The sequence below is a fragment of the Rhea americana genome, unplaced genomic scaffold (genome assembly GCF_003343005.1).
Source record: "Rhea americana isolate MKP2758 unplaced genomic scaffold, rheAme1 scaffold_21, whole genome shotgun sequence".
NCBI lineage: Eukaryota > Metazoa > Chordata > Aves > Rheiformes > Rheidae > Rhea > Rhea americana.
In genome coordinates, this window is record NW_028186258.1 from 1,661,850 (window position 1) to 1,685,975 (window position 24,126).

Genomic DNA, 24,126 nt, shown 5'->3' on the forward strand with positions numbered 1-24,126 from the left:
CTCTAATTATCCACAGAATAGTTTCAGGCACCTTCCCCTCACCCCTGTGATGCCAGCAACCATTAGAGATACAGACCACCCTGAGACAAGCTTACCTTGAGGGCACAGTGCTCTGCTGCTCTGTTGTTTTTGCCCAGTGCTGGAGCATTGCCAAAATGCTCACCTGCATCTCCACTTCTTTACTATTACCCAGCAACATCCTCCCATTCAGGTAATCCCACAGCATCTGAGAGAGAGCACAGCAAAGTGGCCTTTGTTAAACCTGCCAGAAGGTAAATGCAGATCTGGGCAGCACCAGGCTACAGAGATCTGGACGCTGCCTTGCAGAGAGCTCAAGCTGAAAATGCTACAGCAGAAGCTTGCTGGGCTCAGAAAAAGCATGCAGGACTGCACAAACTATGTCTGGAACAGTGATGGCTGCCTCCTCCACCATCACTCTCCAGTACAGCTCATGGGCTAGGACCATAGGGGTAGTGCCTTCCTTGGATCCATAGCATCAAATACTAGCCATTTCCAGAAACAGCAAAGTCAATCAGCTGAAGTTTTCACCCTTTTCCAGCCCCCTAGTTTTCCAGGAAAATCCCTGTTGGCCTGTACACCAACTCTGCTGCAGGGCTCTCAGGAGCCACTGCTAGGGAGGTTCTTGGTGTTCATGCTGCCTGTGTTGCTTACCTGTCCATAATGGACTTCAGTATAAATCTTGTTCTCAAAGTGCAGAGGCGTTTTCCAGGTGACGCGCCGTAAACTCATGGTGATTAAGTTGTCCTCCAGCAGGTAATCATGAAGATATTCCTCTGATCTCACTGGCCTCACCATTTTCTCTACATGTTAATGCAGAGAGATAGTCATCACTCTTAAAGTTGAGGCAGTGAGTCAAACTCTATGGCCTAGAAGGGGAGCCCTTCTGCATACCCCTATTCAACCCTGTCCCTACGACACCCAGCATCAGCCGTTCCCAAGGGACATGGACACACACAGACCTACATGGATACACACGTATGTGTGCACGTGCATGCACACACACACACACAGAGAGAGAGAGAGAGAGAGAGAGAGAGAGAGAGAGAGCGCTTCCAGGAATAAGCAACACAGCTCCTGAGAAGGCACCATCCCTAACCTTAGTACAGAGGGCACAACTGGAGAGCCTCCCCAAGGCTAGCAAAAGTGAGGAAACTACCAAAAACAGTAGCCATGGTACTGCCTGTTGGGCAAACTTTAAGAAAGAAGCTAGTCACTCTCTACTTGCCAAAGTTATCACTGGCACTCCTGATGGCAAACAGAGCAAATTCCCGGATCTCCTCCTGTTCGCCTGCTCCCATCTGCTCACAGATCTCCTGCAAGAGCTCCTTGGCCACCTGAAGCAAGGAAAGAAGCCAATAAGCACCATGGTCAGAAAGCCCAAAGCAGCCCCAGAACAGTGAGACATGCTGGACCTTTTGGAGGGGAGCAGCATGGCTCCAGCCCTTGTATGGAGATACGGGCTGGCATGGCACCATGGGAAGCACAGACTAGGCCTGAGGATTGACAGATACAGGAGTTCCCTTGTGTGGCTCAGAGTCTGCATCACTGGAAAAATGCAAAGCAGAAAACTCACAGTGAATGTCTTGATTCTGGTGAGGAATTCCACACCTCCAGGCATGAAGATCACCAGTCGGCGGGCCCCACGTCCCTTCTGCAAAGGGCAGTCTTTAGGCAGCAAGACACACAAGACCTCACCAGCCACACAGCTCTCCTCATCTTCCCCCCTCATCTCTGCCTTCTCCTACCTGACCTAAACAGCATTTGCCTCTTCCCTGCCCACATCCATATCTACCCCATGGCATTGCACTCCCAGCCCCCTTACAGATACATGCCTCATGTCCTCTCTTGGACTGCTAACTGCCCCCCAATCTCTTCCACATGTAGCAACACTGCACATCACACCTGCAGGCAAGCATCTGCCCTCCCTCTCTTCCCAGTGTCGCCACTCCTCTGCCCCTCAATACCAGCAGTGCCTCCATCTCCACAGGGAAAGGAAGGTGCCGACGGCCCCCATACATGACATTTTTGCGCAGGTTGCTCTGACAGATCTTGGCTATATCTGCAAGGAAAGGAAGAAACTCCATGTGCTGAACCAGACAAAAGGCTGAGCATTGACTCCTGCAGTGCTGGCTGCACATCCTGGCTGTGTTGAATTCAGCCCAGTCCACTGCCACGAGAGGAAAGAGACCTCATGCCGTCCCTTATTCTGTCAGGACATGTCCAAATCATGAGAAGCTAGCCCCAGATAGTGCCCAGGGTAGCAGGAGTACAGGCAGTGATGGGACCCCCTTCTCTGGAGGGATTCCAGCACATCCATCAGACATGTTGCTTCACATCCGATGACTCTGGAAGAGCTCAGCCTGCCTTGCCTCTAGGGTTTGGCTGTCAAACTGGGCCTATGTCACAGAGCTAAGCTGAGCCCCAGAGAGAGAGAGAGTACTCCTCGCTGCTCAGGTGAAGACAAAACAGGAAATGACCTCTGGAAGCAGGGAGATTTCAGACACAAAGCAGATTACTGCCTGAAGGCCCAGCTCCCTTTGTACCCTGCTCATTTCTCCTGTTTGACAAAATCAAGGATTTCCCCATTGGCCCATGTTCCCCCCTGAATTCTGTCTTCTTTCCTTGACCACTGGGGCTTAGTAACAGGGAGGAGAGCTATTTGCTTTACAGGACACAGAAACAGCCATACCATGGTGAGTGCTGGATGGATCGCTGCTGGCTTGCTGCAGAAACTTGGTGGCATAGGGCATCAGGATGTTGGAAGGGAGGAAATACCCAGTAAGCAGGTTTAGGAGCAGCCAACCACGCAGCAAGCTCTCCCTACAGGACAGAAAGAACTCTGGACACCTTGGAACAAGACTCTCTGCTCCAAGGAGTAAAAAGTGAACCTCTGCCCTTCTCAGCACTATGAGAGATAGCAGCAAAAATGAGGTGGTGGCCCTTGGCCAGAGTATCCTTGTGAGGAGAGGACTGACCAACCTACCCCGGCAGCAAAGAAAAGGAACAGGCACAGCCACACTAACATCACTGCTGCCACATCACAGGGCAGTGTGGGATCAAGTCAGTTCTGACTGCTGTACAAACTCCCCAGGGCTCTGAAGAAGAAATCAGGGCTCTGGACAGCACTGCAGCTGGGAGCTGCCAGGAATGTTTACCAGTGCCCAGATACCTCAGGAGCCAGAGACGAAACGATGATTGTCCTTTGAAGTGACAAAGCCAAACCCACTGACAGGTTAACCTTCCTGGGTGCTCAGCAAAAGCCCCAGCAGCTGGGGACAGCACACCTCTTCCCCTGCTCTGCTGCCCATCCAGTTTGGTGGATGCTCTCCTGCAGCCACGCATGCGCAGGAGCTGATAATGCAGGTACTCACTGTTTAGGGTTGTGGGTGACCTGTTTGATGACCTGGCAGTACACCTCATCATGCAAAATCTCCTTCTCCTTGCACAGCTGCATTCAGAGAGAGGACATAGCATCAGACAGGCCCCAAGTTTGCTTCATGGCTATTCACTTCCAGCTCCTGAGCTCCCTTAGGAAATCTCTAACTCCCATCATAGCTTAAAGCCGGGACTTAACAACCTCTGATCTCTAGCGCTGTTTGGGCCCAGAGAAGATGGCAGGTTGTGCTCTCAACCAGGAAATGATACCCAGGTAAACCATCTGCACACACATACCTCTCCTGGCGTTAAACAGTCTCTTTGTTTCAGTTTCTTTTCTCACCCAAGAGGTTGCATTATGGCTCTCCCTGCTCTCTGCCTTCCCTGCAAGGCCTTGGCCCCTCATTCCCATCAGTGCTTCAGCACCTTGTCCAAAGGAAGGTCACAAACCTGAAGGATTTCATAGATGCATTCAATCTCATTCTGGTTCTTGAGTTTTGGCTGGTCTCCCATGAACTGCATTAGAGCTGCAAAGCAAGGCCTAGCATTTAGGTCTCAGCAGAGCTGATTCTGCCATGGGGCAGGCAGTAGACTAGTAAAATCCTGAAGACCTTTCTGCTCCACAGGCTATTTTTACACTTGTACTAGACATACTCTCTCGGTGGGGCATCACCCAGGCACTGTGATCTTGGGCACTTTGTTCTGAAGGCAAATTGTATTTTGCTGTGGCTATCAATGGCAGAAGTGCCTTAGGAGGGGCTCTCCTCTCTCAGTTTTCATTCCGAGCCCCAAGGTGTCTGTGCGTGGCCACTAGGGCCATCTTGCTCAGTCCTGCTCCAGCCTCTGTTGTGTGACGTCTTGGGTAGATACTTACTCATGAAGTTCTTTGTAGCCAGATCATTCAGTTCACTATCAGAGTACTGGAGCAAAGACCCCTGGATTGGGACCTGAAAGGCCAGAGCACAGGGGTGAACAAGGGAGGCAGATCAGCACAGAGCTGCATTACAGGCTTCGTGAAAGACACAAGCTCCCAACATCTTGCATGCAGCACTGGAGAACAGGAGGCTCCTATACTTCTGCAGAGACTGCAGCGAAGGATCTGCTCTGCACTTTTACCATGTTGGAGAAAAGCTAGAAGTAATGCTGCAGCTGGGATTCCAGGTGTAGCCATGAAGAGAGACTGGGCTCACCTTGGTGTGCTGGACAAGATCAGCTGCACTCTTCTTTTCACCAGACATCTTCTTTTCAGCAGACATCCCCTTCCATTCCAGCCTAGCCACAGGAGAGAGAACATAAGCCAGTCCACGAGATACACACGGAAATGGCTGGCATAGATCAGGCTACACAGGCCCATATGACTGCTCAGGAAGGACCACGGTCTACTCACTGAGCCTCTCGGAAGTAGGCTGTAGCAAAGTCCATCATGGTGTAATGATCACCAACAGGAACAAGCATAATACTGTTGGGTTCTGATGTCAGGCTGGGAACAGAGCTCTGCAGGGACAGGTACGAAGCCCAACTGAAGGTCAGCTGATATACAGTGCATATACTCCTCACCTACAAGACCTGAGCAGGTCTCATCTGGGTGTGGTGCCTCCCTCTCCCATTATGACAGTATTGGTGGGCCTCCACCTACAAGGATTAAGCAATCTTTTCCTTCCCCCAGCCTTGGGTGTAAGATACTACCAAGGCCTTAGATGCACACAGTCATGTTCTCCTTCAGTTCCGCAAAGACACCTCACCTCCCTGCTGGTGTTCCTGCCCTCTGTGGGAGCTTTCATGCTCTTTCGCAGCCTTCCATGTGCATCCATGCTGTTGTTGAGGTAATCAGGGGCTGCAGCCAATTGCACCAGGCTGGTGGGGAAAAGACCAGAACGGCCACCAACAGAGCCAAACTGCCAGCCTGCAGAGATAGGGGAGAGAAACAATCAGGCCCCACGGCAGCTGCAAAGAGAAAGGAGCAATGAGGCATCCTACAGGAAAAGGAGAGAATCAGTCTCTGACCAGGCTTACCAGCATTCTAAGGTAACATCCACTACAACTGTGGCAGCAGGAACAGAGTGAGTCATGATCAGAGAATGGTGGAGCCAAAGGTGGACAATATCAGCCCTTAACAGTCTGCTTTCCTCTGGTCTGCTTGATAGCAGCATGTAGGGCACCACGTATGCAGCAGGCCCTTGAACCCAGTCCTCATCTTTCCTGCCAGTCTCAGGAAAACTCCCTTACCTGGCTCTACGCCTTGCATGGGCAGTAACTGGATGAGGTCACCCTTCTTGAAGCTAAGAAGGCTCTTGTCATCTGTGACATAGCTGCGCAGAGCAATAACGTAGTTGGAATCCTGGGGAAAATTGATGGGTAGGTCAGATCTTGTCCCCAAGTATCAAGGGGCTTGTATCATGTCACCCTGTTGGGGTCATGGGGGAAACCACCTTCATTCCCTGCTGCACCACAGCTGCCACCTCACCTGCCTCAGCTTCTCGATGAAGAGTTCCACCATGGCCTTGATGTGCTGAGCCTTTACAGAGTGCAGGAAAAGCTGTTCTGTCTTCAGAGAGAACTCCAGGCCGTTGCTGCCCTTCAGCTCCACTGACAGCACATCTGCAAAGCTGAGAACACAGCCAACATGCTCAGGCTGCTTCTGCCACAGCTAGAGTCTGCCTGAACTGTAACCAGCAGCTCATGGGAATAGGGCTATAAGGAGGCCAGAGAGGCCTCAGCATGCTCCAGAGGTTGGTCTTTCACCAATACTCATTAACAATAAAGATTAGCACTGTACGCTGCTGATGGTTTTTGGTGTACCACTCTGAGGACCTCCCTTCTGATGCCATGTATGGTGCTGAATCAGGCCTAGCACTCACTTGTTTTAAGTGAAATGCAAGGTGGAAAGGAAAGGAAAACACCAAACTCAGTATAGGGAGGATCAATGAGTTAAAACAGGGCTGACACAATCCTGGAGAGCACACAGAACCAAGGAATTTGTCAGCTCACCCATTCAATCTCCCTTCCACTGACTGACCACTCTAAAAGCAACCTGCAAGCCACAAAAAATCCTCCCACAGTAACCAGTACCCTTCTGCTCACCTATAGCTGCAAAGAATCTTCAGGTGCTCAGGAGTATAACCAGCTGCCCTTACCACCTTCAGTAGCCGCAAGCCCCGGTGAGAAACACCCAGGATCTGAACGTCACTTCCATTTTCACCCTATAAGGGAAGTGTAGTGGTAAATAGGACACAGCAGGGGAGCAGTATGCTGCCACAGGTACCAGAAAGGAGGCCTGGGCTGGCAGAGGTGCCAAACAGCAACATTTTTGCATCAGCCTTGCAAATGGAGAAAGCAGGTAGAGGAAGACAGAGGAGTAGGAGTCTGAAGGTGCAGAGAAGCAAATGGGAGAACTATGGGAAGAAAGACTCAAGTGACAGCTGCCAAGCAGAGAGTTTTGCAGTCTTACATCACAGCAGGGAGCAGGGATTAGGGCATGAGAGCAAAGAAAATATGCAAGTGAAGAGAAAGGTACAGAAAGCACAGAAGAGTGAGTGATGTGGGGCCTGGGAAGAAGAGATGGCTGAAACAGAAAGACATCCCAAATGAACCAGAACCACACAGCCACAGCAAACCCGGGCTCTGGTGAGACGATTAAGACTCACGTAAACGGGGAAAAGGCGGGAGAAATAGTTAGCCCAGTTATCTCGAGCAGCCAGTACAATCCTCTTCTTTATCCCATCCTCCTGAATGGACCGGACATCAGCACCAACCCGAAACTCCACTAGCAGAAATACAAAGCAGAAGTTTTTCCAGCAAGACAAAAATGGCCAAGCCTTCCTCTGCCCAGGGACTCATTCGCACCATTCTTAGTGATTTGGGGGCAGCAAGCAGCATGAAGAGGCAAAAGGACACTTCGATGGGAAGAACTAACACTACTTGCACACACCAGTCTACTGCCAGTGTCTATCCCCCTGTCCATGAAGCTCTTGTCAAAGAGCACAGATGGATTAAGACATTTCAAAATCCCATCTGTGTGCCTCAGTTTTCTCCCTCCACAATGAGCACCTCAGAACTAAGTTTCCTTGGCTCAGAGAAATTCTGGGGCTACGCTCTGGCCATCTAGAATAAATGAATATTCCTACACTGAACTACATCGCAAAAACAAATGTGCTTTCTTGCTGCAGTGACAAACATTTCTTCTCTGCACTAAGTCCTGCCTGAAAGGGTTTGGAGGCTTGTTTCTCACTTAAAACCAGGAGCTGGATGGGCACAGGGAGGGAAGGAGGATGGAACTGTTAATTACTCAGCAGATCTTTCATCTTGCGCTTCTCCTCTCTGGAGATTCGAAGGCAGGAATCAGAGAAGGTGTCACGGATGATCTGCAGAGAAAGAACGCAGAGAGGGAAAGGGCCACAGATGAGTGTGCTGGAGCATCTGAGGCTGTAAAACACACTGAGTTTCAGAGAGAACAGAGTAGGAGCTTGGCTAGGTGGACCTGAGGAAGGGACCAATACTAGTACAGATGCAGAAGTGAAGGCAGCTTATGCAATGTTATTATGGAATATTTTGTCCTCCAATGCAGAGGCGAGGGGCCTTGAGTCATACACCAGTACATACCTGTTCACAGAGCAAGTTCAGACAATAAGGGTGACTGAAGTTTTCTTTGGGGTAAAACACCTGCAAGAGGAAGAGAAAAGTAACATTTACATTACAAATGTTGCAGAAATAGCTCACCAGGGATGTTTTATAATCTATATGCCCTACTGCCGGAGAGGACTGAGTCCATCCCTAAAGTCAGTGGGAGAAGAGGCATGGTGAATGTGAATGGAAGAATTAGAAGTGAAAGATCAGAAGTAAAGTGGTGAGACCACAGGGAGAACTTTGTTCAGTTCAGTGCATTCTCTAACACTTGATTTTTAACACATTTTTAATATTCTGAAGAGAAAGTAGCAGCTAACAACAGTTTCACTTCATTTGTGGATCTCAGTTCTTTATAGAGGAAGTTAAGTACAGGTAGAGCAACTGAGGCACAAGATTCAGTAAGGTGGAGTAGAACCCTGATGCCCAAACTGCCTGATGATCCCCTAACTGCCACTGCCATATCATGTGGCCTCCTATCTTTGCACTCTTACATCACACAAAAATATCTTTGCACATCACAGTAGGTGCATGGGCAAAGGCAGATTTTAACCTACTGTGGGACCAGCTCCCTCCCCCTACAATGAGACCTTCAGCAAATAGAGTATACCTCTTTGCGCAGAAAGATTTTCCATGCAGGGTTGATGTAGGAGAAGCTGACGCTAGCAGTGAGCCTGTACAGCTGGGTTTTGATACCGTCATCTTCTGCCACTGTTACAGTAGAGGCTGAGTAGGAAGAAAGAGCAGTAAAAATGGGCTTTGGTGACTACAGAGTCACCTTTCCTTCTTCTGCCCTACCAAGAGAAAGGGGACAGTGCCATATGCTTCATCAAAGACTATTGTCAGGAATCCTCTTCAAGGTCATCGATCACCTAATGCGGATACACGCACAAAATAGTCATCATGTGAGTACCAGCATTTCCAACAGCACTTATACTTGCTCTACTAGCCACAAGCTTAGTGCTCAGGATAAAAACAAAGCACTCCAAAGATATGGAGCACAAAGCATCCCAGGCAAAATATTGCCACTGTGCTTAAGCTTGAAAACACATTTTCGGTTTATATCACTATAAAATGACTGCTGAAGCGTTCAAAAGGAGATAAAAATTATCCTGAGTTTGCATACTGTAAGGTTCAGGTACAAGGCATCTAGTACTTGCATTGGATTTTCTTTCTCTCTGCATGAAAGATATTAGAGATAGGTTCCATTTGAAGGCAATCACTCAAAGGCATTGCTTTACGAGGTAAGAATATCCTCATTTAAGCAGTTACAACTTTTGAAACTTTGGAGTTTGTAGACAGTCAAGAAAGGTAATAGATCCCACTGTGCAGCTATTTCTATATCCCTATTAAAAAGAATGAAGGAATTTTTGAGGCTAATCTGGCTGCTTTCACAGTACTTCCTAAACATCATGTTTTTCAGAGTGAGAAAAAAATAATAGGGCAATTCTTTTATATCAGAGAAGCTGCTGCAGGATGTAAGTCTGCAGGTATGTGCATGGGCTCTTTGCACTTCACAAAATGCGATGCTGATGAGTGTTTGAAACAGCTTAAAAGACAGTGGTACATGTGTCCAAAACAGTAAAGTATAAAATGAATTGCGGCCCTAGGCTTCCATTGAAATTCAGAGGCAAAACCTAGGATGGAATAACACTTCCAAAACACTGCTTGGAAGCATTAGCAACGCCATTTTTCAGGTGGGCAGCATCCAGACATACTTTCTGCAGCCAGTGTCCAAGGATCTCCCAGGCTCCCATTCTCCCTCTAAGAAACACTCTCACATTCCTTAGCTCATTTCTAAGGACCCTCCACCAGAGGCTCTAGAAGGTAGAACACCTCCTTTTTCACGCCTCCCTAGTCTAAAGTCTGTCCCTTGAATTGCAGCTTTGATAAAGCAACTATGCTTCAGATAGGCAATAAAATGTGTTGTAGGCTGGACTTTGATAAAGCTGTAGCCCAAAGGTCCTTTTTATTTTTAGTTGCATTTTTTCAGAGAAACTCAGCCCCTCCTTCATCATTCCTGTCTGATATCCTGCATTGCACTGGGAAGAAAGTAAGGCATTAGAGCTGGGCCAGTGACTGTGGTGACAACATCTCTGATTTCACAGAGTCTCGTGCCTCTCCCCAGAGCTCATTCAGTCTTTGGCCAGCAAACAAACAACAGAGCATGTTGTGTGACCTTCCTTGCACCCTGGCCCCTGGGCTGATTCTGACCCTCCATCTCACACCAAACTCACTCTGGCAAAGTGAACACTCACCTTTCCTTGTAGATTCCTCACGGCCTCGGTCCCCAGGCAGGAGAGGCACAGGCAAAGATGGGGAAGCAGGAGGGGTCTCAGAACCTGGAGGAGTACTTGGTGGGTCACCAAAGATGGACAGGAGAGGCATCTGTTTCTCCCTGATGGAGCTGGAAGCTGAGCCTTTCTTAGGTGGGGGAGCTGGAGGCATCCCTTTGGGACTCTTCTCTAATGGCCCAGAGGATGGCTGCAAAACAGCAAAACCATTCAACACAGTCATTCTCTGCACCACTGCACTTTGCCCTGACACTGCTGTCAGAAATCATCCCCAGGGCAGCAGCCCAGCTCTGTAAGCAAGACCTGTGTGAGCAGGGGTACCGGAACCTGTAAGTCAGCGCACAGTCACAAGCAGATGAGGATTGAGCAAATCGAGGTGCAGAGAACCAAGTACTTAAGACTCCATCCTCCAGTTGGAAAGGGTGGAGGAAAAAAGACATCAAGACCTTGGGGCCAAATCTGGGGGACATGAAGAGTTCTCTTTGAACTGTTTTCATTCAGATCAGCCCTAAACATACCACAATAAGCCTTGTTGCTTCAGGGCCTTTCTCCAGGATCTGAAGGAACTTTACAGACTAGAATGTATCCTAGAATGCTCTATCATGGGCTCTGAGCCCACAGCTATCTTGTAAGCAAAAAAGAAATCACGTGGCTTCTATTGCACTACTAGAGAGCTCCCAACTCATTGGAGGCTGCATAAACAGGCTCTCTCTGCTGAGCTCTTGGCTGGTCAGAGAGGAAGAAACTCACTGATTTGGGAGACTGGAGATTCATCATCCCCAGCTTGGCCAGAGCCTCATTTTTGGGATCATTCTTCTTCATAAATGGCTTGGACACTCTCCTGCAAGACAAGGGAAAACAGAGTCACTGGGACTGCAATGAACTCATGGCCACAATGGAGCCATGTGGCAGTGCTGAGATGTGGTCCCCTTCATCTCCTTCCCTGCCCACCTGGCTGGCTCCCACCTTCTCACCTGATAGGCTCAATGGGCTGTGGCTCAGGGGCTGGCCTGCTCTGGTACATTTTGATGATGTTGCGGATCTCCCGGCTGGGTGCAGGCCGTGACTCAGGGCTCAAAGACTTCACTACAGGTGGCTCCTTCTTCGCTGTGGGTGTCTGCTTTTTTGGCTTTGGCTCAGGAGGTGGCAGGATAGGAACAGGAGCTATTGGGAATGAGAGCTTTAACCAACAGACCAGCAAAAGCACAGGACAAAGCTCTTGACTTCATCTGAAGGTCCCTCCCTTTCACTCTCGGCCTGAGTAGCCTTGGCCTTCCTGTGCCTTGCTTTGACATTCCACATTATAAAGCCCAGGCCTTTCTCTTGCTCCTCTGTTCTCAAGATGCAGACTCAGAGAACAGCCGGATCCTTTCCCTCTCTGGCTATATCCTGGGCTGATGCTCACTCCTGGAAAGATGCTGCTTGTCAGCCTGCTTAGGTTTCCACTGCATGTCACCTTACCTGCCTCTGTTTTAGGACCGGACTTCTCTTTTTCCTTCTTTTTCTCCTTCTTTTCTTCCTTTTCCTCTTCCACCTTTGGCTGAGAATTTGCTGGAGGAGTCCAGGTTTTAGAAGGAGGCCTTACTTTCTTCACTCGGATCTGTTGCTGTTCTGAACAGAAAGGTGGAGCCCAGCCCATTAAACTCATAACAAACACCCAGCCCCTGGCATGGGCCTACCTGGTTCCCACCCTTGCATCAGTCAGAAGAAGCCTGTGCTTTCCAAGGGCAAAGGAGAGTGTGGCAGCAATAAGCCTGAAATTTCTAGAAAACTGGCAACTCAATGCCTCACAATCTTAACTGCAGCCAGTTGAACAGGCACACAAAGTTTCTGATACACGCAGCACCACAAGCTCCTACAGGGATCAGCTGGATTCCAGACAGGGAACCCTACTGTTATGCTGTGGAGGCTGCAGAGTAAGATGCTATGATGAGTGAAATTCTCAAAGTGGTAGAGGCTCACCCATCTTCTGGAAATATTCTTTCTTCTGCTGGAAAGTCTCCCGAGGGTAGTCATCATCTTCACTGTCAGAGAACTGGTCTTCCACGTAGTTAAAAACCTGCAAGCAGTTCACAACACGGCCAGTTAGTACTAGCCAGCAGGGACACCTCCAAAGTGACCTTAAACTCAAGAGATGACCTTCCCTCGCTAGGGCTGGACCATAACACAACTTCTCCTCATCTGGCAGTATCCCAAGAGATCAGGCTCTGACCCAAGAAAACATCAACCAAGTCCAGAGGAGGAGAAGGATGTTACAGCCCCAAGACAGCTTGCTGGAAGATAAAGAATTCAAAGTGATGAATTTCCTATATACCTCATTGAAACTCAGCTCAGCTGGGAATGAACTAGCCAGCACTGCAGCCAACCCTCCACAGACCTAAATGTCATGAAGGTTTAACCCTGTATCTTAAAGTCTCAGCAAGCAGAGTTTGAAAGGCTTCAGTGTCATAGATGAGCACAGTGCTCTGCTCCCCTCTCTGCCAAACCACAGTCAGAGAGGAAGGGGAGCAGAGTAAACACAAAGTATGACAAGCAAATCCAATTCAGCACCACCATCTGTTCCTTGCACCTGTTTTTCCGCATGAGCTGGAGATTCGGGAGCCTTTGGTGGCTGTGCAACATTCTGGCTGCTAGGAGTCTTTTTGGGCTTAGGGGAAATGGCTGGGGCCGGGGCTCGTGGTGGAGTTGAGACTCTTGGCCTTGAGTTCTCAGGAGGCTGCTGCTCCCACTGCCGTAGCTGCTGTTGCTGCTGAGACATGGTCATGGCTTGAAGGGTCATCTGCTGGGCCTGGAGGAAGGAATTGCAGTGCACATGACCCTAGGCCTCGGAAACACCAGTCATCAGTCAGGCTGCCCCATTCTTTCACTAGCAATCACAACTTCCCTGTCCCCTGCCTTTCTGGACAAGGCAGGCCTTCTGAGCTTCTGAAAACATCTCAAAGACTCAGTGATATAGCCTGGGGCCCTTCTGCCCTCACAGGCTTTTGTGCAGAAAGCAGAATACTGCAGATTTGCATCCCTAGCAAATCCTGCTGGATTTGAGAATTACAGCTGAGGCCTCTTGGGACCTGCTCTTATCCCTGCTACTCACTCACCACGTGGTGTTTCAATGCCCCTTTCTACACAAAGGGGCAAAGAGGTGATTCCCAGCTTTGCAATCGTAAATAACACCGACTTGACACACCTAATCCTCAACTCATAAGCACAAAGTGCTGCAGAGCAGGCCCAAGGCAGAAGGTAAGCATGGCTAATCTTTTCACAGCTCACATACACTAGTGTGTTTTTCTTCCCCAGTTCCTGGGCCTCTCCCACCCAGTCCCTTCCACTCACCATCAGCATGGCTTGCTGGTTGATAAAAGCTTGCTGTTGTGCTGCTAACTGATTGGGATCTACAGCTGGAACCACAGGCTGGGTCTGGGGCATAACCATAGCTGGGAAAGACAGACAAACACATATCTGCAAACACCCACAGGCAATTGTTCCCCACCATGCCTAAGCGTCAGCCCAGAGCAGCCTGCTTGGCTCCATCTCTGTCTCACAGAGCTGAACTATGCAACGGCTGTACACTCAGCTCACCAGTTTCTGGAACAGTTGGTCCTGGTTTCAGTCTCAACACAGATCACACTACACTAACATGTGGCTGCACAGCTGCTAAACAGCTGCTGGACTATTCGCCAGAAGAAGCTACACTGCAGTGGCAGCTGCTGAACCTCCTGAATGTAAAGTCTGTAATTTCCAACGAAAAGTCTAAAGTGCTACGATGACAGCACACTGCTAATATTCAAACGCACAGGCTCCACTAGGATGCCAGCCCTTCCATCTTCTTCTCCTGTATAGTTACTGAAACACAATGTTATTACCTGGCATAGGTGTCATCCCACCAACCGCTGGCATCATGGGCATGGATGCTGGCATCATGCCTGCCATCGCAGGTATAGGCTGGTAAGCTGGTACTTGCATCATTGTAGGGAGGCCTAGAGGCAAAGAAGTACATGCACAGTGCTTTGGGGGAATCTCAGATCAGAAAGCCTTGATCAGTCCTGCAGAACACGACACATTGGCTCAGTACATCTGGTTCTCTCTCTCTCCACATGCATCAAGCACAGAGCTACACGAAGGGTTTATCTCTTCATATGCACCGGGATAAACAGCAAAACTCAGTGAAAAAGGAAATCAAAGAGAAACATGTGGCCTAACGTGTTTTCAATAGCAAGAATCAAACCCTGTTTCTACAGCCTTAGGACACCATAACTTTCATGACTAAGCATATAGACACCTCCTGCCTGTGTGTGATTATGGAGAAGGAATTCTTTTGAATGATGGGCAAAGACCTCTGGAAGTGCCACATCTATGTGGGTCTCTTTGCAGCAGGTAGCATGAGTGAATGAACCATGAGCCCGGGCCTGGGCTGAATTGAGTAACATGTGAAGATACTGTAGTACCTTCTCTGCTCCCGGCAGTCAGAACCCACAGAACAGAAATCCACAGAGCAAAGGCAGCAGAGCAAGAGGCATCGAGATCAGTGTCTGCTAAGAGTGAGTCAGCATGCAGCATAGGTCTTCTGAATCATGATGTTCTACCCAGTGAAAATGGCACAATTGCACATTTGGCCAAAGCGCACAAAATTCTTTCAGTGGCACAGTAAGAACGACGTAAGTAGCCACACGAGTCACAAACTAGCCTCATGCCAGTAATCTGAAACAAGGCCTATGGTCATGCCCCAGAGCCTTTACAATAGCCACAAATAGCTCCAGTCTCACTGCAGACATGAACAGAACAATCTCCACCTTTCTGAAACAGCTAGGAGTGTTCCTACACATGCAGATTTCTCAGTGCCATTAACATAGTGGTGTTTGACTCCACCCTGCTGAAAATAACTGAGTCTTGTGCTTCACACAAACAACGAAAAGTAAAGAAGCCAAACACACAAACCAGAACCTCTTCAAGGTTCAGACTTGCTAACCCATGGAATAGCTAGAGATGATAGGAAAGTCCGTAAAGAAGCAATAAGAAAGATTAAAATCCTCACCTGAGAAAGGCAGCAATTGTTTTGGGAAAGTACAAAGTGCACTGAAGGTGAACGAAGGACTTATAAATATTGGCCTAGGGAAGAGGTAGCCTGGGTCAGAGGCAAGCTATCTGCTGCCTTATGCTCTAGACCAACTCATGAGAGAAATTAAAAGCAAGACAAAGATGGCACCCGTAACGAGGCACCTTCTCCAAAGCATCTGTGTCTCCCAGCACCTGGGAGGGAGGAATGAAAATTCTAACTACCTAAGCTGGAAGTCTGATGTTCTCCATGAATCAGTTGAGCCCATGCAATAATCAGCATTTGAGACATTCAAGTGCATGTACCCCCACAGGTGTTCCTGGCTGTCCCCATCCCCTTACAGACCTGTGGAAGGAAAGATTCCTCTCTGTGTGGGTCCAATCTTCCCACCTCCTTTCATGCGGCCAGTCAGACTCTCCCTGCTCTCCAAATCCTGCATCAACAAAAAATACAGTAGTCTCTGCTCAGATAAATGGACTTCAGAGTGGGGTAACCATACAAATGTTTATCTGAGCTGAGGAAAGGCAGAGTGACCAGTCAGACTGAGGAATGCTTGCGGAGGGAGTCACAGGAACAGGAAAGCTGCAGAGAAAAAGGAAGGAAGAGAGAACAGCAAGGAACTTACTAGTACCCTGGAACCTTGATGCAGCACAGGGCTAAAGAGATCATCCACATAGTGATCCAAACCCACAGGAGTCCTCAGGTCATCTCTGAGTCTTGCATCTAAGAGCAGAAAGGAGTCCGGTGACAAGACAGGTAAAGAACATTCCCCTTTTTCCAGTCCTTATTAAACAGTCATGTTTTGGAGCAGAACTCCCACCTTACTTTTAGTTTTTATGAAGAAAAGTCAATCATCCCCCCCCACCCCGTCCTGAGCTCACTGACCCTTCCCAATGCTATCCACAGTCCTGGGTAGGAGCTCACCTGCGTACAGGTGATTGAAGTCTGGATGCAGACTAGGTGGTGGGAAGGTAGGGGCCCGGATGCCTGGAGCAGGGGGGATCCTGTTGAAGGGAAAAACGAGATGAGGACAGCACAGAGTGATGTGAAAAGAGATGGGCCAGTAGGTAACAGGGCCAGAAGTGGTGGAGCAGGAGAATGAGCTGACTCACGAATCCAGCGCAGAGTTCTGGAGGAAGCTTCCATCCCATTCAGGAGTGATGGGGTATATGACTGAGGATTGAGAGGGGTTGCTGGGGCTCCTAGCCTCTTCCATTTCTCCAATGAGATCCAGCACAAAGTCACACCCCAGCAGATCCTGCCACGTGTTGCCGGTAAACATGGAGACAGACCACCCTCGAGGGCTCTTATCAAAACCCCTGGTAACAGGGAAAGGAAGAAGAGGGAAGATGGCAGGGCAGGCATGGATAAAGAGGGAGAGAAAGGGAAATATTGCATTCGATTTCCTCTTGCCTTGTCTATCCTAGCTTAAGTCCTTAAGCTCCTGAGTGTGAACCAATGATTACATGCATAAGGTCAGGAAGAAACTAGAATCACTTAAGATTTGTTCAATTTGTGCATCTTTTCTCTGAAGCGGCTCTGATGGATCGTATCTGTGAGTCCTCCGCTCCTAGGGAAACCTGAAGTCTATGCACACATATGGAAGGGAGAAGGAATGAGTATGTGCTGGGAGGGTGAAAGAAGTGGCTATTTTGCATCTGACCATACTGTCTTTAGCCTGCAGCCCTGATCAGTCTGAACTCTTAAGCTGCTCTTTTGCATAGTCCCAGATCTTCTCCCATTCTCTGACAGTACCTTGCATGCAGGAGCCAGCCTGCGTACTGCTCCCCGGTCATCCAGGACTCCACTTCAGCTGAGAACTTCTCTTCTAGCCCAGAAAAGAAAGAGTTAGTACACACAACGCCTGGCAACGCCCTAAGCAACACCTCTGGAAAGCACAGGCAGAGACCAGCTGAAAAGCCTCACGCTCCTGAAGGGGCCCACAAGGACAGTAAGCAGATGGAGGGATCTGCATGAGCTCATTCACATCTACAATGACTGTTTCACGGCATATCTCAAAGCATTTCCAATCCAACAGCCGAAAGCTCCCACAATGGCTCGTCTGGGCCATTCCCCTCACTAACAAGCCAGAGGAGGAATGCCCTGCGCCTGATTCGCAGAGCTTCCGAGCTCTCAGGAAGCAGCATGAGCCAATGTTTGGGAAGGGAGAAAGGCTCAGTAAGTCTGTAACAAAGGCAGTGGATGCTGCTGTAAGGCCTATGCAGTAATGGGTAACAGGAAAACTAGATCCAGAGAAATATACCACCAGGATAGCAACCTCTGCTGAGATGGGCCCCAGTTCAGAAGAATCTCATTACTCAGGATGCCTGAGCATCAGGTCTGAGCTGAGCAGGCTCAAGTTTCAGAGCTGGGGTCTGGATTCAGATGCTCCTATCCTCAGTGGCTGCACCAACCAGAAGCATTCAGCCTTCTGATCACTCTTCACCAAGCCAACAAAGTATTTTCTGAATGCTGATTTCTGCACTGGAGGAATTGTTAGGGACTAGATGGTGGAAGGGCAGAAGTATGAGTTACCATTAAAAGTATGGACATCCAGCACCATCTTCCCTCTCCTCTGGTTTGCAGTCCACTCCAGCTGAGTGGGAGGGTAGGTCCGGGAGGCTGCTGGGTCAATCTCTGTGTGCTGTGCTGCTGTCAAGATCTTGCGCTGGCAAACAGCATTGTAACCTTCCATACCATGATCTGACACAAATCTGGGAAAAGGCAGCTGCTTTTAGTATGCACATTGCTCATCTCTCTCAACCCTAATCAAAGCATAGCCAGCCCTTCCCTCCTCCTTACTTCAGTAATGGCTTCTCCAGTGCTGGTGAAGGAGCAAAGGAGCTCAGTAATGTTGTCATCAGAACCCAGGCTCGCTTGCTCCGCTCCATGTCTGGGTTCTTCCATGTCTGGCTGACCACTTGACTAAGGATTTCATCACGCAGGGACAGGTTATTCAAACCTCTGCCAGCAATGTAGTTGCCCAGAAGCACCTCCTGCCAGCCATGGAGGTTCTTGTCACCAATGAACCGCAAAATCTAGAAGCATCCAGGGAAAAAGGAGAGGGCTTTAGCTGAAAAGCTATGGCCTAAACTGTGCTGCGAAGTGACTTCAAAGCTCTTGAGTTGTAGGTATCAGGCTGTTTGTGATGCTAGGAAGAGTAGCCAACATTCAAATCTGGATCTGTGCTCAGTTTTCATGCACCACCTAATTTCTGGGGAATTTGGGGGACAGTGTTCACAGGAATAGGACTCTGACTAAGTGTCAGGACTTCTTCAGCCTACTCTTACTCTGCCTCTGACTCATAATTTGCTCTTGGGCAAAACAATTCCCCTTCTTTGGGCATCAGAGCTCAGATTGATAAACCGGTTACCGCAGGCTATTTCTTCCTATGTCTGATCCCACAGGCTGCTTAGCTTTAACAATATGAAAAACAAATTGATTCAGAGCTGATCTCTGTGAAAGTCTCAGAGAACCAGACATGAAGAAATGCAGTCTAACAGCGGAATGTTAGAAAGACTTTGGTGTATTTAATATTATACCAAGTAGTGTGACACGTTATGCTCAAACAATTCACTTAGCAGTGATTCAGTTTCTTTGCTATGCATATCAGCATCATAGGTGTGCTTGTAATTTTTATTTCTCGCATATAGGCACAAAATAATTTCTTTTCAGCCTCTAAAATTCAATATGTCATTAGATTAAAATTTTTCTAAAATGTGCCATGAACAGCTTTGGAAAGGATATTTATGAATGATGGTCTATTTTTTCTGGAAGAACAACACTTCTTAAAATTTCTGGCTGAAGGTAGTAGCGGGGCCAAAGACTACTGAGAAAAATCAGAGATGGTGGCTGTTTAGTTCTTTATGGAATTTTTTGCATACTGTCTTTGCTGTAGAAACAGCTGTGTATTATGATTAGCAATAGAGAAAAATGATATTTAATCTCTAGGAAAAATAATAGTAATCTGCTTAAACACAATCCTATTCACAAGGCTTCAGTGAAGCTTGTGTTCCCCTATAATCAAGATCACTGGGACAAAACAAAAGACTGGTTTTAGGTATTACATTTCCTAGAGGGCTTATTTTAATTACATGTAACTCCCAAAAGGATTAACGGATTTACTTACAAATTCTCTGAAGATTCATTCTATTTTTCAGAGTGTAAAAATCATCATTTTTAAGAAGAAATGTACTTCTCACATCCACAGAGAGGAGGGCTGGACCCTCCTTACATAGGAAACTCAGTTTGTGTCTTCATAGGACAATTTCTATTGATACCTTCATGATACAGTAGTGCAGAACCATGCTGACCCAGGATATAATGGTGTCTCTCATTACGCCAACACTACAGAATTAAGGTGTGGTTCCAGGTATAGTTTTCTTGATTACAAAGTCCCTGCCTGTGGCCACTTGTTCCAGCCTCTACATCACAGTTCACTGTCCTCTGTTGTGTACTGATGCAGCTGTACATCTGTGATACAACCAGCGTATTACAGCTATAAACCAGATCATGGAAAAGACCTGGGTTAAATAAACCTTTTTCTGACTGAGATACAGGAATAAGTGCTTGAGGGAGGGAGGAGACGGATCTCCCTTATATCATATTACATATTGCTCCTGAAGCTGCAACACTGTGAAACAGAAGCTTAGCAGTCTAATTCCTATATGCCCTGCCAAGTTCTGAGACTATGCCACCAGGCAATTCACTTTGATCCCAGTCTTGCTCTCACTTAAATCAGTAGCAAAACTCCTATTGAGACTTTCTTTTACCTTTTATGTCTTACTTGGGTACTCACTGAAGATAACAATTACCCTCTAAAGCTGGTCCCTGCCTCGCCAAAAATACAGAAACCATTCAGGGAGGCATGATCTCTGTCAGACAGGTCCAATACTTAGAAGAAGCTGGAGTCTGTTCTGCTCTCCTAGCACACTGTGCATTTTAAGAACAGTAGTATGTACAAGAAGAGATACACGTGCTTCAGCATCTTGTATGACAGCATCAAAGCATTCTCTTACATTCACCTGTTCTTCAACAAGGCCCTCGTCAAGGAAAAAGTCTCTCACCAGTTTGTTGATCTCAAGTGCACTCTCCTGGTATTCAGCTTCCAGACGGGTTAAGGAGTGCTGCAGGGGCTGACCAGGGGCAGGGAAATCTGTCTTCTACAAAGAAACAAGAACACAGAAACATGGAGTTTGGTACTTGGTGTTACCAGAACTAGAATGTCCTCTCTGTAGGGGAAGCAATGGGGAGATATGAAAAAGGTTCCCACCTGAAAGTGTGACTTGATGAAGGAGGAGAAAGGATAGCTGTTGATGGCGGGGGGGAGGGAAAGGTCATCTTTGATCTTGACCTCTGGAGGCAATGCCTCAGTTATCTGGTTGGCTTGTGCTTGATACTGACCTGCAAGAGAAAGTTCTGTGTTCTGGTAGTCAGAAATGCCGCCAGAGCATATCTGACTTGCAGTGCAACACATTAACATGGCTATTACACTCCCCTGAGCATCTGTACAGACCCCTTACCTCCAGAGACACCTAGCCCCACCCCTGCTGCCCCAACCCACCAAGTAGGCGCATCCTCACAACCCTGAGTCCACAAGGCCTAACTTCAGTGGGGAATTTTTACATTTCTGATCTTTTGGACCCTAATGCCTGTGTAACACAGAGGACAGTCAACACCTGGCATTTCAGTTCTGTTATGAGAGTCTAAAGGACAGGAAACACTGAGGTTACACAGAGATACTGCTGGCAACCGCTCAGTCAGCAAATAAAGGTTATCATAAAGAGGCATTGGATAAAGGATTTATCATGAATAATAGAGGAGCAAACATCTTTCTGAATGAAGAGACTTCTCAATGCAGCACAGCTTCTGCTGCACTCTTCCATCTCCAAACCAATATACCTCTCTCCTCCTCCCTGTTTACATCCCATCAGCATTAATTTTCAGCGGCTTTAGTGCAGTCCATCCCCAAGTTCCTAGACCAGATGACAGTTCCTGGAGACGTAAGCCATGAAGTATGAAGTACTAGGGAATCCAGCACAGTCTGCTCCAGTTCACAAGATTCTTCTGACTGATTATTACCTATTATTGCACTATATAGAAGGCCAAAAATATGGCTGTCATTTTATTAGATGCTGTACCAATGTGCCAAGGAGGCAATTCCTGCCTCAATACATTTTCAACTTAACAATTTGTACAAAGAGTTACAGAAAGAGTTACAGAGGAAATGAAACTGTGAATAACTTCTTGCTCAAGATCAGGTCAAAAGCCAGGCAAATAATTTTGATTAATGGTAGTTTGGTGATTTGAAAAAATAAAAACCAAAACATGCACATACAAAACATCCGTTTGCCTTTATCATAATTACACTGTAATGGTAATAAAACAAATATAGCCCAGATGCGAGACAGCAGGTAGAACAGCCACTTAACCTCCTGCTAGAAAACAAGATAATAAACAAAGTAAAACAGTACAAGAGAGGAAGGGAAGGAAGAGATTTTCTAACCTTCAGCTAAGTGCAAGAGGGCTGCAAGCTCTGCAGGGATCTCCAGCAGTCCCACATCCTGGGGAGAGAGTGAGCAAGTCAACCACTGGGGTACCAGAAGTAGAAATTTCCTGCAGTTGAAATAACTGCTAAACCCAGACTCTTTTTTGCTGAGACCAGACAAAGCTACCTTTGAAAAGCTGGCTATAACAAGTACTGGAGTAACTGAACAACAGTAGTAATTCTGCATGTGGCATATTCAGAAAGTTTACAAATAAGGAAGTATCACATTAAAGCAAGTATCTGAGTTGGGTCAGCAAAAGAGGAAAGGTGAGTTACTCCTGTCAAAAGCAATTGCCACAGACAGGAACATTGATTTTCTTTGACTCATCTCTCATTACTCACAGGCTTTTCATTTTGCAAGGAAGAGACTATGGTTTAAGGATAAGGGTCATTTTCTCCTGCTCCTTTTTCTGCTATTCTTAATTTTTCAGAGTGCTGAAGAGTGCTACGGCATAATTACAGAAAGATTTGATTCCGATTTTTGATGCACCATCACTATTTTAGAGTTTCCTAAGGATGCTCAGATTTTCACTGTGGTAATTCTGATGAGAATCTGGCAGAGAACCTTGATTTTTCAACGTTTTGCACCTTGTACAATGCATACATTTGTGCAAGGCAGGAAGTAAATTGGCCAGTGCACCACAACGTATCAAAATCAGTGTCTGCATATAATGTAAGACCAAAGATAATTGTGCTCTAGAGCCTTGACCTGAGACTGCTGCTTCATACTGGTCCCAGTTCAGGGTAGGTACCTTGCTGGCCAGGGAGCCTTATTTATTTCTGACAAGACTACTCAGATGATGAAGCTATTTAACAGAGCAAAAGAATTGGAAGCTTGCTTTTTTTTTTTTAAGTTTTGCATAATAAAACCACTACTCATCAGCATACCATTCTGGCGTCTCTCTCTAAATAATTTCTCAGCAATTACTAATAGATTCACAGTATTTTTGATCAGTTTCATTTTGCTCATCATGAAGTCCTTGATTTTAAAACAAACTTCTCACTGGAGCATTCAGGAAGTGTACTGTGAAATTCCACACTGCTGGATCCAAACCTGAGAAAGCAGGTGGTATTTTAAGAGCACCCAGAGCCAAATTCTACTATTGTCATTACTGGCAAATCCACACAAAATTGTGGGTGACAACGTGTCAACCCAGCTTTCCTTGTCACATGTATCATAGCAAATGCATGCTGTCTAAATGCACAAGTAATGACATTAGTTAGCAGTGTTACTTTAATAATTGATCACCCCCAATCTTTGTGATTCTGCAAAGTGTTAAGCTCTCCCAGCTTCCACCACTGAGTAGGAATGAAACAGGCCCTACTACAAATGAATGATCAGTGAGCAGAATTAAATAATAACTCATCAGCTCAGTCCATCCTCTCCCTGGAGACCCACAAGAGGAGCAAAATGGCAAGGGCCTCATTTTGGCAGGTCAGACAGAAAGGTTTCTAGAAGATGCCAAGACATTTGGATGTTCCCATTCTGCACATTTTTATCTGGAATCTACAATGCCTAAGAATGTTTCCAGAGTTTAGCACTGTTGTTCTTCCCTCCCACAGGTACCACGGGGAATTCCCATCCATCACTGCCCCAAGCTGAGGGGCATAGGGGGCAGAGGTACACCCTGAGAGCCTGCCTTGTTTTGTCTCAGACTCTCCAGGACTGCTTGTCAACCTACCATTCCTGGGCTGGGACCGTTCTCGTCACCACTGGCCAGGGACCACCTTCTTCGTTTCCCTTCCTCAAACTCCTGCTGTTAGGAGACAGGAGAGGGAGGAAAAAGAGGTATATAAGTCCAGCTACTTCTTGGAGCAGACACTACGCAGACACTCCAGCAGGCAGGAGCTGGCGTCTTGCTCCAGCAGATAAAATGATGAAACAGCTGCAGTGCCTTCTTGGGACTCACCACACAGAATGGAAAGGGGATGCTGAGGCAAAGCCCTTAGCTTTGCTCAAGCACCAAGTGCCCCACACACCACAATTCAATGGCAGCAGCCTTTGCCACCAGCCCAGCATTCCCATCACACCTTTCTTCCCTTGCCTGGTATTTGATGCATCTTAGGACAAAAGCAATAGCACATACGAGCTGTCAGAAACATTCACCTGCCTCCACCAATGCCAGAGAATGTGATAATGCAGCCTCAACAGGACCTAGGAGGTTGTCCATGAATAGGGACACCTTTAGAGGGGATAGGAGGGACAGCAGCAGTCAAAC

General features: G+C 47.4%; 1 protein-coding gene across 1 annotated transcript in view; it reads right to left on the bottom strand.

Annotated features, from left to right (window-relative positions):
* Positions 1-24,126, bottom strand: part of MYO15B (myosin XVB) — a 47,238-nt gene that overhangs the window by 3,361 nt on the left and 19,751 nt on the right. The window contains 38 exon segments of the mRNA XM_085304513.1: positions 96-226; positions 673-819; positions 1,236-1,355; positions 1,595-1,672; positions 1,986-2,080; positions 2,711-2,841; positions 3,393-3,469; positions 3,847-3,923; positions 4,271-4,343; positions 4,587-4,655; positions 4,780-4,890; positions 5,139-5,299; positions 5,623-5,734; positions 5,861-6,002; positions 6,478-6,596; positions 7,041-7,159; positions 7,682-7,757; positions 7,996-8,055; positions 8,627-8,727; positions 10,269-10,500; positions 11,061-11,151; positions 11,285-11,474; positions 11,772-11,921; positions 12,273-12,369; positions 12,880-13,098; positions 13,641-13,741; positions 14,171-14,284; positions 15,706-15,793; positions 15,986-16,083; positions 16,285-16,364; positions 16,473-16,679; positions 17,116-17,188; positions 17,896-18,074; positions 18,163-18,398; positions 20,427-20,522; positions 20,633-20,763; positions 21,866-21,923; positions 23,590-23,664. Of these exon segments, the coding sequence (XP_085160639.1) occupies positions 96-226; positions 673-819; positions 1,236-1,355; positions 1,595-1,672; positions 1,986-2,080; positions 2,711-2,841; positions 3,393-3,469; positions 3,847-3,923; positions 4,271-4,343; positions 4,587-4,655; positions 4,780-4,890; positions 5,139-5,299; positions 5,623-5,734; positions 5,861-6,002; positions 6,478-6,596; positions 7,041-7,159; positions 7,682-7,757; positions 7,996-8,055; positions 8,627-8,727; positions 10,269-10,500; positions 11,061-11,151; positions 11,285-11,474; positions 11,772-11,921; positions 12,273-12,369; positions 12,880-13,098; positions 13,641-13,741; positions 14,171-14,284; positions 15,706-15,793; positions 15,986-16,083; positions 16,285-16,364; positions 16,473-16,679; positions 17,116-17,188; positions 17,896-18,074; positions 18,163-18,398; positions 20,427-20,522; positions 20,633-20,763; positions 21,866-21,923; positions 23,590-23,664 (4,514 nt within the window).